The 17287-nt window shown below is 41.0% G+C and overlaps 2 protein-coding genes and 1 long non-coding RNA gene across 3 annotated transcripts; 2 read left to right on the top strand and 1 right to left on the bottom strand.

Annotated features, from left to right (window-relative positions):
• The first annotated feature begins 3478 nt into the window (after positions 1-3478).
• Positions 3479-6160, top strand: LOC6575834 (segmentation protein paired). Its single transcript, XM_002001802.4, has 2 exons — positions 3479-3839; positions 4067-6160. The coding sequence occupies exons 1-2, from the start codon at positions 3773-3775 to the stop codon at positions 5851-5853; spliced, it is 1854 nt and encodes a 617-aa protein (XP_002001838.1). The 5' UTR covers positions 3479-3772; the 3' UTR covers positions 5854-6160.
• Positions 6161-13184: 7024 nt separating this feature from the next.
• LOC122757268 lies at positions 13185-13756 on the top strand. Its single transcript, XR_006357239.1, has 2 exons — positions 13185-13429; positions 13570-13756. It is a non-coding gene; the product is annotated as an uncharacterized LOC122757268 (long non-coding RNA).
• A 1341-nt stretch (positions 13757-15097) lies between these two features.
• Positions 15098-17013, bottom strand: LOC6575833. Its single transcript, XM_002001801.4, has 2 exons — positions 16946-17013; positions 15098-16256 (listed from the first exon to the last, which is right to left on the bottom strand). The coding sequence occupies exon 2, from the start codon at positions 16221-16223 to the stop codon at positions 15234-15236; it is 990 nt and encodes a 329-aa protein (XP_002001837.1). The 5' UTR covers positions 16224-16256; positions 16946-17013; the 3' UTR covers positions 15098-15233.
• Between the last annotated feature and the right edge of the window lie 274 nt (positions 17014-17287).

Here is a 17287-nt window from a genome sequence, read left to right as displayed (position 1 = left end):
TTAGACACTTTTTATGTTTTCCATCAAAGTCATTTTTTATATTTTAATAACAATTCGTCAAGTTTATAATAGTTTTCAATATTTGAAAAATATATCAATGACATTTCTAATTTTTGAATATTTAAAGTATTTTTAATCACTTGTAACAATCCTGATATTTTGAAAGAATATTCTACATCAAATTTAAATACTGGTTGTATAAGATTCTCTATCTATTCTTTAATTTCACACATATCCTACCCGAACTATCTGTCTATCTATTTCACTCGCCCTCGCCGACCCCCATGTGTCTTTTCTTTCCAACAACTCAGTTTGGTGTGCGTTATATGGAAATTTGATGAAGAGGAAGACGAGACACTACTGATAAAGACATTAGGAGCTGGTAAATAGGCCGAGTCATGGAAGCTGGACAAACAATCAAGGCCGTTAAACAGCGTCTGTGACAAGAGGCCGCATTACGTTTGGCCAAAGCGAATCGATTGGCCAACAAAGAGAGAGATAGAACGAGAAAGAGAGATCAAGTGAGAAAGAGAGAGAGGGAGGAAAAGATAGAGATAGAGAGCGCAAAATATTTTACAGTGATTGTTGTATGTTGTTTGTGAATTTTTTGTGTTAACCAAGCGTGGAGCGGGCACAACTAACTTAATTATAACTGGACCACAACCAGGTGTGCATGGGCGTTGAAAACCAGCAAAGAGGGGGTGTGTCTGCTGTTAGGCGATATGGGTCGCTATAACGGTAGTTAAGCGAATTGTAAAAAGAATTTTCGTTGCATTTTCTTATTTTAATTAGATGTCTTGGGCAATAATTTCTTACGTCATTTCCATAAGCACTCCTTTATGTGAATCGAAATGATTTTGTATAATAAATTTCCGCATTTTCGATTACACAACATTTCACTTCGTTCTTCTCAAGCAATTTGCGAACAATTTAGTATCATTTGTTAATCTTTCCTTCGTTTCTTTCACATTATTATCCACTCCCATGAAATGTCCTCGAAAAATTCCTTTCATATATAATTTTGTGGCCTTACATTACCCCAATATATCCCCATTCTCCTCTGAAGTAACTCCGATGCCTTCGATTAAAGTACCATTCGCTCATTCCTTGAAAGGACGCGCGCGCCGTATCGCTTCGAGTTCCGTTCGATGCTACGGGCGGGACAGCAGGTAGGCGTAGCTGGTACGGCTGGCGAAACTTGAAGATGATATTCATTCATAGCGCCGTAGGTGGGCATCATAAAAAGTCTTTTAGCACTCTTTATTCATACGGACAGCGATTGGCATTTTGAAGCCAGGCTTTACGTGGAAATGCTGCGATGTTTATGGCATGATGCTGCCTCCTACTGTTCCCTTTCGTTCCCTATCCGTTGTTGTTGTTGCTGTCGTTGTTGCTCTTGTTGTTGTGCCATAGGGAATGGGAACTGTGATGTTTGTCATTTGATGCGTTGATAGCGCGAAATTAGCGTTATATGAGTTGCCTTTTCAGCGCTCATTGTTGGCCCAAATAGAGAAATCAACGAGGTACAACACGTCCTCAACACTTGCCCAATTGGGCTTTGCGATTAACGCTCTGAGCTTATCTCGCACGTCTCCCACCTCCTCTGCTGCACTCCTGGACCAGGAGTCCTGGCCAAGGTCAATTGACTGTCAAGGCTGATCTGGTGCTATCCAGCCAGGCGAAAATGTTTCAGTTGGTACTCCCGTTGGGTTTGCTTAACCAAAATGCCAACGGGCAGCCGTACCGAGCAGTAGAAACCCCGGCATTGTTGCCTTTGCGGCCTCCGTTTGTCCTTCGGCGCAGGATGTGCCAGGATTCGTCACACGATCTTCTATCATAGATATGGCAGTATTATAGCAATTTAACCGCTGGCGTTTGCCTTCATTAATTTCAGCTCTTGGCGCTCACATCTCTCGCTGCCTCTCTCACTATATGCCCCTCTCTCACTCTTTCTTTCGTGGCTCAGCGCTTGCCATTGGCTTTCATTGTTTTCATTTCTATGTTGGGTTTTTCTTTGGCCCTTGCATGAAATTTCATAATTAATCAAACTCACGCGCTTTGGGGTTACCCAAAACGTGTTTCCGAGCCAACGAGAGGCAGCAGACAGCGTTACGATAGAGCGTGACAAGGATACGGAACGGTATGAAAGGACTGCATCTTAAGTGCGTTTAGGCATATAGTTAAGAAACATACATATACATATATAATTAATTTACTTATTATACGTTCCATAAAATACATATGATTTGTAATTTGTTGAATTTTTAATAACACTCTCTAGAGAGTTGTTTAATATCCATTTTTTGACTACAATATTTTACATATATTGTTTTCATATGTATACATATACATATATTTTAAATCAACATCTGCATTAAAGTTTATATAATTTACGTGTGAAAAGGGTATCGCATATCTATAATATGTACTAAATGCAATTCATTTCCATATCCATTATATTATGACTGCCTTTATATGCCTTTCAGGTGGATCGAATAACCTATTATACAGATATTATAGATTATATTGAAGTCAAGAAAATTTAAGCTTGAACTTCTCTGTTAGTTTGACCGTTGTATAAACGAGAGAGCCATATTTAGAAAAATTCGACATAGATAAATATGAATATTTTAAAGTATAAACTCTATAAAATATAACATTTTATTTTATAAATATCAATTTTAAGAATAAAACATATTATCAATATCGAAATCCAGTGTTTAAAGTTCTTTAATAGAATGAAGATTAAAGAAATAAAGTATCTTGTCGGATAAAACGAGTGAAGCATAGCTCATCGCGCATAGGTTTATTCCAATCTTAAAAACGAAAATATTTTACGTCATTTATACAATATTCTAATCAAAATCTAATCACTTTTAGCACTTCACAGTTCCCATTTATTCTATTGTTCTTTAATTAACACGTTTCACTGAAGTGCAGTTGACTCAGGAAACTGCAAAGAACTACAAGTGAAATGTAAAATTATTTTCCGATTTATACATATACACAATTAATTGTGCACCAATGATCTTTTTATAAAGGATATATTACGCTTATAAATGAGTGTAATGCATACTCGATTGCATTATGCGTTGTCAATGCATTTAATACCTAATTCGATTACGAATTGGCGTCCGCAAACTGGGTCAATGGTAACAAGGACTCGAATTGTGGCACCTTCACAGTTTTTTCCCAGCTCTCAAGTCAAGGTTGTTGTGGAGTGGAACGCTGCCATTGGTTCATTGTTTGGCGCTGCTAATGACGCCCTCTGGCGACGAGACGGCGGCGCTGTATAACATTATTGCCGATGATCGGCGCGAGTGCAAGCGAGTCGGCAATAGGTTAGTGCGATGTGATTGGTCCGCGTGTTACTACCTGCCTCGATGGCTGACATCTTTAGCTGCGGCTGCCGCTGCTATCGCGCTGCCTTTCGACGTCTTCACAGAAAGCCAACGATCTTGCACGACGCTGGTGTGCTCAAGTCAGTACGGCATCGACTGCGCAACGAGCCAGACGCATCAACGCCAAACGTCGTGACTTCAAAAAATCAGAAAAGATAAACACACAAATTTACCGTTGTCTCTGGTAAATGCATTCGCATTGCTTCAAACTTGTAAGCAAGTAGATAATTTGGTGGCTATCGATATAAGTGAAAACTATCGCAAATAGTGCGTGAAATTGAAATTGAATAAAACTGAGTTGTGAATCCGTCGTGGCCGTTAAAAGTCGAGCTGGTAGAGCTTTTTCGCGACTTTTTCTGTGGCTGTGAACTATGACTGTTACCGCTTTTGCCGCCGCCATGCACAGACCCTTCTTCAATGGATATTCAGCCATGCAAGGTAAGTCATTAAACGAGTCGCGCGACCTTCGTTTGATTGCTTTTCCTCTTCCGGGGAAGTCAATTGTACGAAGGTGTCGTAAATCAAGTGCCATCGGCACACGATCTTTCTCTCTCTCTCTCTCTCTCTCAGTCTGTTCCTCTCTGTCTCGCTCTCTTTCTACCTGGCAAATAGGAAACGTAACACTTAAGTAACTTTCTATTTTCGGTCTTTTTTTGGGCCTACAGAAATGAACAGCGGCCAAGGACGTGTCAATCAGCTGGGAGGAATGTTCATCAACGGCCGCCCGTTGCCTAATAATATCCGCTTGAAGATCGTCAACATGGCCGGCGAGGGAATACGTCCGTGTGTGATCTCTCGACAGTTACGCGTCTCCCATGGCTGTGTGTCCAAGATTTTGAATCGCTACCAGGAAACGGGTTCCATTCGACCGGGCGTTATTGGAGGCTCCAAGCCACGCATTGCCACGCCCGAAATTGAGAGTCGCATCGAAGAGTACAAACGCACCAATCCCGGCATGTTCTCCTGGGAGATTCGCGAAAAGCTTATTCGAGAGGGCTTCTGCGATCGTAGCATGGTGCCGTCCGTTTCAGCTATATCTCGTTTGGTGCGCGGTCGCGATGCGGCTGCTGAGGCGGACTCCGCCAAGCCCTCGTCCAACTCGAACAACTCTGATCAGTGCGGCTCAAATTCCACGCACAACAAAGCCACCGACGACGAGGTCTCCGACTGTGAAAGCGAACCGGGCATTGCATTGAAACGCAAACAACGTCGCTGCCGTACCACCTTCTCGGCTGCCCAGCTGGAGGAGCTGGAGCGCGCCTTTGAGCGCACGCAATACCCGGACATCTTCACGCGCGAGGAGCTGGCTCAGCGCACCAATCTGACCGAGGCTCGCATCCAGGTGTGGTTCAGCAATCGTCGCGCTCGCCTGCGCAAGCAGCACAACTCCGTAACCGGATCGAGTAGCAGCACTGCCACGCCCACAGCATCTATGCCAAGCAGCAGCAACAGCTCCCATCTATCCCCATTGACCATGATGAGCATGCCGCCGGCAATGGAGGCAGCCGCCTCCATCTACCAGCACTCATACGATTTCTACAGCAATCCCACCAACCCGAGCAGCAGCCACAGCACCAGCCTCTCGCCCCTCTGCAGCACCTTGTCTCCGCTGAACACGGCCAATACGCCGCCGCACCATCACCAATTCTATAACACGGCCAGCTACATTATGCCCAGCTCGACGACCAACAATGTCGAGCAGACGCACTATGAATCCCAACTGGGTTCCGTTTACAGCACTGAATCTGAGCCCCATCAGACAATGCCACGTAATCCGAGTCCCAATGAGTCCATCTCCTCTACCTTTGGCCAGCTGCCGCCCACACCCAACAGCCTCTCGGCCGCCGCCGTTATGCCCAATGAGCTCACCCCCACATCTCTGACCAATGTGAGTGGAGGCAGCGAGGAGCTATCGTCAGCCCTCAAAGTGGAGGCTGCGGAGCTGGCGGCCAGTGCGGCCAGTGTGGCCAGTGCGGCCAATGGCATTCAGCCACAGCTCTATAGCAGCTGGACAAACACTGGCAACATGCAGAGCATGCGGCCCAATGCGCCGCTTTCGCCGGAGGATTCACTCAACTCCACCAGCTCGACGAGCAATATCCTGGACGTATCTGTCTCGGCTGCTGCTGCCGCTGCCCACCAGATGTTCCATCCGTATCAGCACACAGCTGCCGCACAATATGCTCCGTATCCAACCAACAGCACACACTCGCACACACACACCCACACGCACACGCCGCATCATCCGCATCACGGGCATCCACATGGCGCGCATCCCCATCCCCATGCGCCGCATCCCCAATATGGAACGCCACACTATCCGCCCAATTCGTCGGCGCACTTTATGCCACAGAACTTCAATGCGGCCGCCGCAGCTGCTGCTGCCTTCTCCTCGCCCAGCAAGATGAACTATTCAACGATGCCGCCACAGCCGTTCTACTCCTGGTACTGAGGAGGGAGCGAGCCGGAGGGAGCGGGAGTAGGAGCAAGAGGAGCAGCTTAAATTGGGGAGGGGCATCTGCAGCTGAGGGAGGAGAAGGCCACAGAAGCTATAGAAGCAGCAGGAGTAGCAACTGCTAGATCCTGGAGCAGGTGTTGAGTCACCTCCTTGACCGTTGACATCGCCAAAGATTCATGTACACTAAAATGGACTCGCTTCCACAATTCAATCTCTAAGCATTTACCAACATATTTTTTCTCTGTAATCCTAAGTCTTCAGTTTGTAAGTTTCGTAAATATATTTTAATTTATGTAAAATAGTCGAGCGGGTTTTAATTGGCTTCGGGCAAATCCCTGGAACTGGCCGTGGCCATTCAGTAGCGCTCAGACCTTGACACGCTTCTGTTGCCAGCGGGAGTCTTTTGGGAAAATCTCGGCAAAATCTGCGCACATTAGGGCCTTTAAGTAGCGTCTCTCGTCAAGATTTCAACAAACTCAACGGGGACACTCGCGATGGCCAGCCTGCTGTGATCCCAGTTTCGCTTAAGACCAGGTCGAAACGCGCACGACTCATCGATACTCTGCAGAGAGCTATGTGTTTTCACATAGTTCAAGGCGTGGCTGTAGAAATGGGAAAATTTAGATGATTTTTTTTATGTTTAGCATCTTAAAATTCTAAGCAGTTACAAATCGATAGTTATCGATTAGTTATAGTCTTTTTTGAATGGATATTTACAATGAAGACATATTCCAAAATGGTTTCCCTAAGTCCTATCATTATTTATTACATATCTGTTAGACCATTTGAAACTCACATCGATATTTATCGTTTTAATGATTATTTCATTATTAAATTAATAATATATTAATAAATTAATGTGTTTCATTCAAAATGAAAAATGGATCCCGAAAATTTTATTAAACTAAAAAGAAAAGAACTTCGAAAAATTGTTGTTGTTTTTTTATAAACTTCAAAGAAACTGAAATCTTTGTAGATTTAACAAGTATAGAAGCAGCTATCGATAATTTATTAACTGATAACTTTTTTTTTTTGCTTTTCGAAAAATCATTCAGATCTTACAATCTTCAAGTTTGAATATAGAAATAGATATGTCTTTGGTTTACTTGCATCTTTTTTGCCGTTTCTTTTTATGAATTCCCTACAACTCCACAATTGTTCGTCTTACGGAAGTATCCTTTTGCCTTTTACAATAGCCCTCAAAATTGGACCAATAACTCCAACCAAGGTGTTAATGGCCCATCAATTCTATCGAACTGCCTAATTGCCCTCTGTCGAGAGCCAACAATTTACCTCAAATTCACACCTCGATTTCCAGCATTATCCTGTCGTAGCATCTACAACCCATCCAGCTCAACACCTAACTACGTGAGCAATTAATGAAGTCAGTCTCGTTGTCGAGTCGTAGACAGCTCAGACAAGCCCCGAGGCTGTTTCTCGAATATCTCTGTTGTATATTATTTTAATCTAGTTTTTCAACTTGAAAAATGTTTATCCTAATCGTGTTTTCTTTTTCGTTCTGTCTCTTTCTGTCTGTGTACAGCTAAAGTAAATATTGACTTTACAATCGATTTAGGATTCACTTGTTCCAGGTACTTTCAAGCAGTTCCTACACATTTTTGCACAAATTGCACAAGATCTATTTAGAACTTGAGATTTATTTCGGGGTTTTGACTTTGTTTTTCTTTTGGCTAACATTTTTCGGTGAGCTTGTGTTTTTTATAGAGTCTTAGAGTGAGATATTCGGTTATAGTGTATTGAGGCAATTGTTTTCTATAGATAATTATGATAGTATTCTTGTTCTAGATCCATAATCAGGGATTTTTTCAACTCTATGAAAATGAATGTGTCATGGCATGATGGAGCTACTGTTATCTACTACTGAATCTACTACTATTCTAATAATATTATAATATAACAATCATATCCACTACTAGTACTAAAGTACATAGTTAATAAACTACTAAATCTGCTACTATTATACTATTATAACTATATCTACATTACAGTTGAATCGGCTACTACTATACCTACTACTACTATATAGCTAGCAAAATATTCGACTATCTTGTGTATTATCGAATAACATCATAATAAATATCAAATCGATTTTTGTAGTCCGATTATATGGATAGGTTTGATTGAAAATCTTGCTTCATTTCCTTTATATATATTTTATTTATAATTTACATTCTATTTTGTAATGCTTAGAGGAAAATGTATTTTATTTTCTTTGATTTTTATAGGCTATTGCCTAAATTACGAAGCTTGTCTAATGCCAATTTAATAGCACCTCGGATTTCTCCCTCTCATCATCTCCAGCTAGGCTAATAATGCAACAAGCTCAATAAATTTTAGCTTTAATTAAAATTTGATCAACAGACCCCCAATTCCCCTCTTACACAAGCACACACACACATGAATATATAGAGATATAAGTACGGTAGCTGGGAAAGCTTTGCCAGACTCGACAAATGTATTTTGTGTAAATGTTACAAATCTTAAATACTACGCATTAATTTTCGGTAGCGAAAAGGCATTACAACCAATTCCCCGAGTCGAAGTTCGTAAGCTCAGTATTGGACTTGAACCCAACGGCGGAGCCACAGTCGAGTCTTTCGACTAATGAACTTTTGGAGCGGACGCTCGATTTGAGCTCTGCGAGGATCAGGGGCGGAGGCTGGCTGCTGCTCACTTCACTTGACTTGATTAATGGACCAACAAAGTGTTGAACATCAAAGGTAGGAAAATAGTAATTTACAATATATCCACAGCGACGAAGCCAGAGATGAGCTATAAATTTAATTTATTATGCCCTAACAGAGGGTATTACGAATTTAATGAGAAATATGTTGCCGTTTAAGGATATTTTATAATTATCATTTAGAATATAAAATATAGAATATAAAATATATAATATAGAATATAGAATATATAATATAGAATATAGAATATAGAATATAGAATATAGAATATAGAATATAGAATATAGAATATAGAATATAGAATATAGAATATAGAATATAGAATATAGAATATAGAATATAGAATATAGAATATAGAATATAGAATATAGAATATAGAATATAGAATATAGAATGATGGAGAGTATAGAATATTATCAAATTAATCTGAATTACTTAGGGTATTCTGTATTCAACATCTATATCTATGGTAAATCTAAAAGTTTGTTATTATTTAGACATAATTATAAATGGTTAGCCAGAGATCAGACGTATACCTGTTGCAATGAAAGCGCTGATGGTCCAATAATAACCTCGATTCGGCGTTCAGTTGGCTTCATCAGGCGTTGCCTGGGCCATAAGAAGCGCAAAACCTCAAAATATTTACAGGGTCGAGGCGAGAGTCAAGCGGGACTATCCCAAATATTTGTGCAAACTGTGTGCGAATAAATTGTGAGTTCCTGGAGGCAGGAGTCGGGATGCGGGATTGAAAATTCTGGATTCAGGCTGGTGAAAGGATTTGCCAGGGACAGACAAGCAGCATAAACACTGGCCGAGGATTAAGGCAGTTCGGAAATAATCCTTTGCTGCCAGGAAGCAAGAAGCAAGAAGCGCAGGCAGCAGCGCGACTTCGACTCACTTTACGATGCCATCATAAACTTTTATTTGCCTTCCATTCTTTTCGTCCTGTCTGAGGACGAAGCGCATGCGCAGTTCGGACATGAACCCCTTTTGTGGGTCAACAGGCAAGAGTTAAGCGTAGAAAGGCTTAGCTTTCAGCGCGAACTCTCAAAACGAAGTCAAAGTCAGGTAGAGCACCGGCACCAATGTCCTGGCAGGCAGCCAGAGGACGATCCTTTCGCAAGGGCCGATAATCCTTGCTAATGAGGTGTTTGCTGCAACTGCTGAAACGGTGCTGCATTGAAGGCTGCCTGCAAAGTCCGTAAGTCAAGGATAATCGAGTATAATAGCCAAAAGTCTAAGCTGAATGAATCTATATCTTAACTACTCTAGATTTCTGATAATTAGTCTAAAGTGTAGTTAAGAGAAGTTATTATAATTGCTGATATAATTTAGCTGCAACTGAGATGCAGACAATTTTAATATCTCTTTGTGCATATGGTGTAAATGTTATAGTACATAAATATATAAAATATAAACAATTATTATATATGTATGTACCGTATAAAAATAGTTTTTCAATTGGTCTCAGCATATAAGCCTGATCCGTGGTAAATCTCAAAGATTGATGCAGAGTCTGTTTTAGTAAGGGCTGAGTTTGGACAGAATAATCTATATTGGGTGGTATAAAGAATATTTTAACAATTAATAAAGAATATTAGCTCAGATTTGACTTAAGACTTCATTAAATAATTATTGAATACGACAATTTTTAAATTTATATTTAAAGCATATACATACACATTTCATATCTTAAGTTTTGATTAATTTTATTTTCTACATACATATATATTTATTTTTTCTTAAATTTCTCACATAGTTGTATTACAATACTATTTAAACTTGTATTATATTATCTCCATATAAAACTCTCATAACTTTCTGAGTCTATATAGGCCTGTGTTTTCTATAGATAATTCATTTGAATGGCTCACTCTAGGACACTTCTAGAGGCATCGTTTAGTCTATGTCTATTGGCAAACATTTTGGTTTGGTCTGTCACGACGAACTACTGTCTGGCTGCTCAGTTGCTCAGCGCTTCGGTTGGTGTCCTCGTTCGTCCTGCTCGTCCCGTTTCGTGTTGCTGTCCCACCGGCAGTCGAGTCAGCACATGCTGTTAGCTCACACAAATTGATTTGTCAAATTGAGGCGCACAAGGACATTGCGATCATTAACGATGATTGCAGGACACGACGAGCGCAGGTCGAAGGCCATTGCGCAGTTGGACTAGGGCCAAACTGAAAACTCAAAACTGAAAATTGAATACGGCAAACTGCAAACTGCAAACTAGAAAAACTGAGCATTGTCAACACTTTGTAGAGATGCTACCACCAACTGTTTCTGTTTCGCGATCCTCCTGCCAGTTGGAGTTTTATTAATAAACACATAGAAGAAGTTAGAGCTACACAGAGGGAGAGACAGAGAGAGAGAGAGAGAGAGAGAGAGAGAGAGAGAGAGAGGGAGATGCTTTTGATCTTGCAAAATAGTCGTAATCGATTTGGAATGCTTGGCGGGACCTTCTCCTGGTTGTATTTATAGTCGACCTCTTGGTTAGCAACTTGTCAGCTTCCTTTTGGCAAGCTGCACTCAGCAAGTGTCTTCTGTTTGGACCACAAAACCGAACTGCGCAAATTTACGCCGAGACTCTGGAACCGTTACGCTACTTTAGAGCACAAAATTAAATGGATATCTTTAGCCATAGACATGTACATATAGGTAGATGGTTAGTATCATGTACAGCTAATGGAGTGCTAAATGCTCAGTTTTTAGTATCCTAATCCAAATTGCACATCAACAACAGCAATTCCAACTAACTCTAGCTAATTAACTAGCTGAGTTGCCTCTACATGCCGACAGGTGGCGCCCAACCCCCCCGTTTGAATTGGTTTGCTCGCAACGCTGCGAGCGGGGCTTATGCCATCTAATACAATAAATGGACAATGCTAATGCGCTCACCTGTGCCCAACTGACATTATAATTAATGACAAATAGTCCAAGCCGACGGCTGACGCCTGAAGGGCAATCAACAGAGAACAATGGCCATATTATTTTCGATTTTCGATATATGAAAAAGAAAACTTAGACATCTTATCGCCTGGGCGCTACCTAGCTGCTGTTGCTGCTCTGGCTGCTCTGGCTGCATATTAATATTAATGGTTTGTTATTATATGACCTGGTGCCTCAGTACTGCTACAGCTAGACCTCCAGTCCAGTCTCGAGTCTCAAGTCTCGAACTCCTTTTGGGTTTGCCGTGGGCTTTGTTCACGCCGCGATTGCTTCACTGCACTGACGCCTGGCGTGACGATTTTAATTTTTTTTATTATTATTATGTAGATTGCGGCACGGGGAGCTTGCAGTCGACCTGCCATAAAACAGCGACAGAGAGAGAGAGAGAGAGAGAGAGAGACGGAGAAAAATAGGTAGACAGGGAGAGGGGGCAAGTGAGAGCCAAAGCGAGGGTATTCCGTAGTATTTGGCAATGCGACTTTGTTTTTCTCGCTGAGGGCGTATTGTTATTTTATATACACTATTTGATATATGCAATTAGGAGTGTATAGAGCTGTAGACATTAATGGACTAGGAATTTACTATAAATATATATGTCTATAAATATATAGTTGATGTCATTTTACATAATTTATTTCTATTATTTTTCATTTCACTTCTTGTTGAATTTATTATAATTTGTATTTATTTATTTTTATGTAAGTATGTAAATAGAGTCTATATAATGTGTATATTTATGAGAAAATTATATATATAAATAAATAATATATTTGATTAGCTAAATTAAAATTTGTATCTATTAAATTGTGCATAAATTGCAGTTTAAGAGTCTTTGCCTGTCAGTTACAGGGTATTGTGCAGTCGTTAACTTGCGAGTGGCTCACTCTTTTCTCCATTTTTATGGTAGCCAACGTAATTAGTCGCACGCTTCGTGAGCAGCGCCACCTAGCGGCTGGCGGAGAGTAACGAACGGCATTGCCCGACATTCCGCGAAGGCAGGGCCCAAACTAACAGCTAATGAAGCCCCCTTCACGGTATGCGCCGGCACCAACAACTACAACAACAACAATGCGACAATGTAGACCTGGCCTCAGCCGCAGCAGGCAGCAGAGGAAGGCTTCGAGTCGACTTCATGGACGCGTACAAATTCCTTTGAAAATAAAAGAAAGGAGTTGAAAGTTTGTTTGTGTGTTTTTATGTTTTTGCTTTATCTGCAGTTTGCTCGCAATTTACGTACTTTGCGTTTATTTTGTTTATTTTACAGCAAACTAAATGCGGCATGTGGCACGTTTAGCGTTTAGCGTTTAATACATACATACATATATAGTATCCTTATAAATAAGTATATATGTTTATTTGTATAGCTTATGTTCGCGGAAATTAAGTTTGACTTGTGGAAGTTTGTTTCTCTGGCACTGATTGAATACTTTTTAACATGGCATATTAAACTATATTAAAGTATGGGCTTTAAGAGAAGAAAATGAGAGGGAGAGAGAGAGGGAGGGAGAGAAAGGGAGAGAGAGAGAAGGAGAGAGATAGAGTGGTAGAAAGGGGGAGAGAGAGGAAGAGACACAAAGAGAGAGACAGAGAAAGAGAAATAGAGAGTGGGAGAGAAATAGAAATATAAGCAGTGGGAGGGAAAGAAAAATAGAGAAGAAGTAGATGAGAAATAGAGGGTAGAGTATAGAATGGAGAAAATAGAGAGACAGGTACAGAAAGAGGGAGAGGGAGAGAGATGGATTTTCATGAGGCAGTAATCTAAATATAGAGGATTTATTTAAATAATATAGAATTGTTATTAACAAAATATTTTTTCTTTTCGATTTTTCTAGCACAGAATTCTGTTGCTGAGAGCAAAAATGCAAATTTATTGGACGCAGAAATAAATCATGCATCAAGACTCATGATGGTCTTCAGAGGTAAGTGTGAATATACACCAAGCCGTACCACATTACCACAAAACCGTCTATTCAACTCTCCTGCTGTTCATTGTATTCTAAAATAACTTTAATATTTTCAGATTGTTCATTGTATTCTAAAATAACTTTAATATTTTCAGATTAAGGCGATTCTTCAGCTAAGAGGGCAGGAGGGAATCATCCACGCTAAAGTAAATAACGCAGGATAGTATTAAGTATATTATTCATATAATTTAAGTGCTATGTATATGTGTACAAATAAATGTAGATTTAAATCAGCAAAAACTATGTAAATTTGAAAAGCAATAAATCAATTTGGTCATTAAATATACAAACTGTGTTCTTATTTAACAGGGTTTCTTTACTGGGAATTAATATTCAAAGTCAACGATTAAAACTATGCTCCACTCAAAATACAGTTGCATAACTTAGGGAGGCTGTTGTGGCCGTTGGGGCCGAAATTTGAAAGGCAACGTTCAGAAATAACAGGCGAACAGAAATAAGTAGCAGAGTGACAAAGGTTAAATGGTATTTAACATAATAACGTTTTTAGTCTGTTAAATAACAGTATGGTAACAGTACACTGTTAATATACTGTTAATGAATAGGTTGCACCCTACTTATCGTTTCTGTGCGCCTGGTAATTCACCAAAATGGCTGAGAAACTTTTAGAAGTACCAGGCCAACAGAAATGCGTAGTAGGGGAAAAAATGTAAGCTAGCAGTATATTAACACAGTACTGTTACCGCACTTTAAATACTCTGTTAAATAACAGTATGGTAACAGTAAGCAGTTAATGTACTTTTAATGGACATTTTTCACCCTACTTATCGTTTCTGTGTGCCTGGTATTTCACCAAAATGGCTGAGAAACTTTTAGAAGTACCAGGCTGACAGAAATGAGTAGTAGGGGCAAAAATGTAAGCTAGCAGTATATTAACAGAGTACTGTTACCGCACTTTAATTACTCTGTTAAATAACAGTATGGTAACAGTAAACTGTTAATGTACTGTTAATGAACATTTTTCACCCTACTTGTCGTTTCTGTGCGCCTGGTATTTCACCAAAATGGCTGAGAAACTTTTAGAAGTACCAGGCGAACAGAAATAGCAGTAGGGTCAAAAATGTCAGTTAACAGTGTATTATTCTTACACTGTTGATGCACTGCTGATAACATAGTTTACACTGTTAAATAACAGTATACTGTTAACTTAACTTTTTTAGACCTCCTGTTCGCCTGTAATTTTACAAAAATTTCCGTTAAATTTTGTTCACCGCGGGAGCAACAGCCGACCGTTACTGAGATTAAATGAAACGTCGGCTGATAAACAAATCATGCACATTTTTAGCCATGTGTATGAGATTTTCGCCCGTTTCAGGGGTTTTATTGTAGGTAAACCAGAACTACACTCATGATATGTTGTGATCAAGAATATGTGTCCCAACATGGAAATGATGCTGCTATTTTTTTTTTTTTCTTATCACAAATCACAATTCTATAGTATTTCATCTCTGCCACAATTTCTGTCTAGCCGATATCCAAAATATAGCAATACTTATTATCTATACCAGCATGATTTGTATTAATTTACTAGCCATATCTACATATTAATATCAGTACCTATGTTTATACCGATGTCAGGTCATGCCTGCATTAAGCATATACACATTTAACACAATATCCATGGTATTTTTTATTGAATTCTCATTTTATTGAATCCTATCATAAGCTCATTTGGTCTTTTGAGTTTTTCTCAAATTAATATATACAAAATATACAGAGAGTAGTTTCTCTAGAAATCAATTCAAAATATGGCGGAGCGACAACGACGTAGCGCGACTTTGTCCGCCACGGCGCGGTCTACGCCATAGCCACGCCACAGCGTTTCTGGCGGTTTTTTCCAGGTGATGAAGTAGGTCTTGTGGACGGCAGCAAGCGGGGCTTTTCGTCTTTGCAGACGCCTTCGAAAGGGCCAGAGGAACCAGTGGAAGGGGCCACGACTGATGGAATGTGAGGAGACAGTGACAGCAGCTGGAGGGGAAGTTTGTAGCGTCTCCAGCTGCAGCTTTGGCACCGGTTGCTCCACCACAACCGAATCCTCTCCAGCTGTATGTGTTGGCAACGAAATGGCCTGCATTTCCTGTTTACTGTAGACGGGTATGATCCGTGTGGTGGAGCTGAAGACCTCGACATCGTCATCACCGTGGACTATCCAGGGCTTATAGGCCACTGGCTCGGTCTCCTCCAGCTCCTCGAGAATTGGCGAAACGCGATTGCTGCGATTGCACTTGAAGCAGCGAGGCAAACGGGAGCTCAGCTTCCGTTGCTGTTCGGGCTGAGGGACGTTCAGCTCCGGCACGTGGTGCAGTTGCGCCTGCTTCTGTCCCTGCTCCGGCTCCTGCTGCGGCATCTTGACCAGTATGAAATGATCGTTGAGCAGGCAGACATCCGACACCTTATCACACTTCTCCTGCTCGCTGAAGAACGAATCCAAGTCAACGCTCTGCGGATAGATTCTATAGTCTTCGCGATGCAGAGCCAGGAGCTGATTTCGCTGCAGTGCCACGAAGTTGCCACGTTGCTGTGTTTGAATGAAGGTGCCCAGCTGCTGGTCGACACATCTCACCTGTTGCACCTGCTGCTCGACAACGGCCTGTGTGCTACGGCAAATACCTCTGCTCCTCATACAACTCCAGTTACTATAGCGCTGCTCGAAGATTCTGGCAAAGATCTGGGCGCTCTTTCGGTTGCATTGCGGTCGCTGCTGCGGCATCAGCGCCGTGGACAACGACATTCTGATACATCCAAAAATAGTTTGAATGAATTCCTAGAGCGAGATAGTTCAAATCAGTTCGGATTAATGAAGTTTAAAACGTAGTTTTTAGTTAGATGTTCAAAAAGACATTAAAATGTAAAAATATTGGAAATGAATCATGAGCAATATTTAGCACTATTTGCTATACGACTTTAGTTGTGAAAATAGAGGTTACGAACACGAATTCCATTTAACTGTTGCACACGCGTGAAAATGCATTATTTAGCGATTGCGCTCGCAATATAATTGAATATCCTAGAGTGAAATCGTTTTTCCTGTCACAGAGAATAAAGTACTTTTCACTCTTTACCCTTTGCCGCGCCACCATAATATATTTAGCTAGCGAACGTTTATCCTTTCGACTTTTGACTCGGCAATTTCAGTTGAGGGTCAGACTGCAGACTGCAGGCGCCAAGAAATGAAAGCCAAGGCAAAAGGCGATATGAGTTGCTTCCGCGTCACCCAATGCCAACGCCGACAACAACAACAGCCGCGGCAGCAGCAACGGCAATAGTTACAATAATAACAACAATAAAAAATGTATTTGATGCGGCACTGGCAACACGAAAGTTTTATTTATTATTTTGACAGGTAAACAAATCACGGGCTCAACACAAACACAAACGCAAAAGCCGCAAGCTCTTACTCAGTCAAACACACACATACACTCATACTAATACACATTCACGGTCTGCGCTTACATTTTGCTGTTTCTGTCTGTTTCGTATATGCCGTTAGTTTTGTTCGTCTCGTTGCTCGCCGCTTCGCATGCCAAAGACAACTGAAGCCGACTTTTAGGCTGCGCTGCGCTGCTCGCGTTGTCAGCTTGCACGACGTAAGCGCCTAGTGTCACGTAATGCCGCGTAACGTAACGCAAGCGCAACGGCTGCTGACTGTTGCTAGCGCATTTGCATTTAGCCTGCGTTTGTTGCTGAAATAACAGAATTGACAATTAAAAAGACAAACAATCGAATACCCGGCGTGACTATTTGTGCATGTGTTTGTGTGTGTGTGCGTGTGTGTTTGTCTGTAGATGTGTGCGC

This window comes from Drosophila mojavensis, unplaced genomic scaffold (assembly GCF_018153725.1).
Source record: "Drosophila mojavensis isolate 15081-1352.22 unplaced genomic scaffold, ASM1815372v1 contig_36, whole genome shotgun sequence".
Classification (NCBI taxonomy): Eukaryota; Metazoa; Arthropoda; class Insecta; order Diptera; family Drosophilidae; genus Drosophila; species Drosophila mojavensis.
Note: the sequence above shows the minus strand (reverse complement) of the source record. Positions and strands in the feature narration are given on the sequence as shown.

Bases quoted from the DNA above. Each gene is read 5' to 3' on its own strand.
- LOC6575833 (XM_002001801.4), bottom strand. From the start codon at position 16,223: ATGTCGTTGTCCACGGCGCTGATGCCGCAGCAGCGACCGCAATGCAAC.
- LOC6575834 (XM_002001802.4), top strand. From the start codon at position 3,773: ATGACTGTTACCGCTTTTGCCGCCGCCATGCACAGACCCTTCTTCAAT. The intron at 3,840-4,066 runs GTAAGTCATTAA...TTGGGCCTACAG, and splicing joins TGGATATTCAGCCATGCAAG to AAATGAACAGCGGCCAAGGA.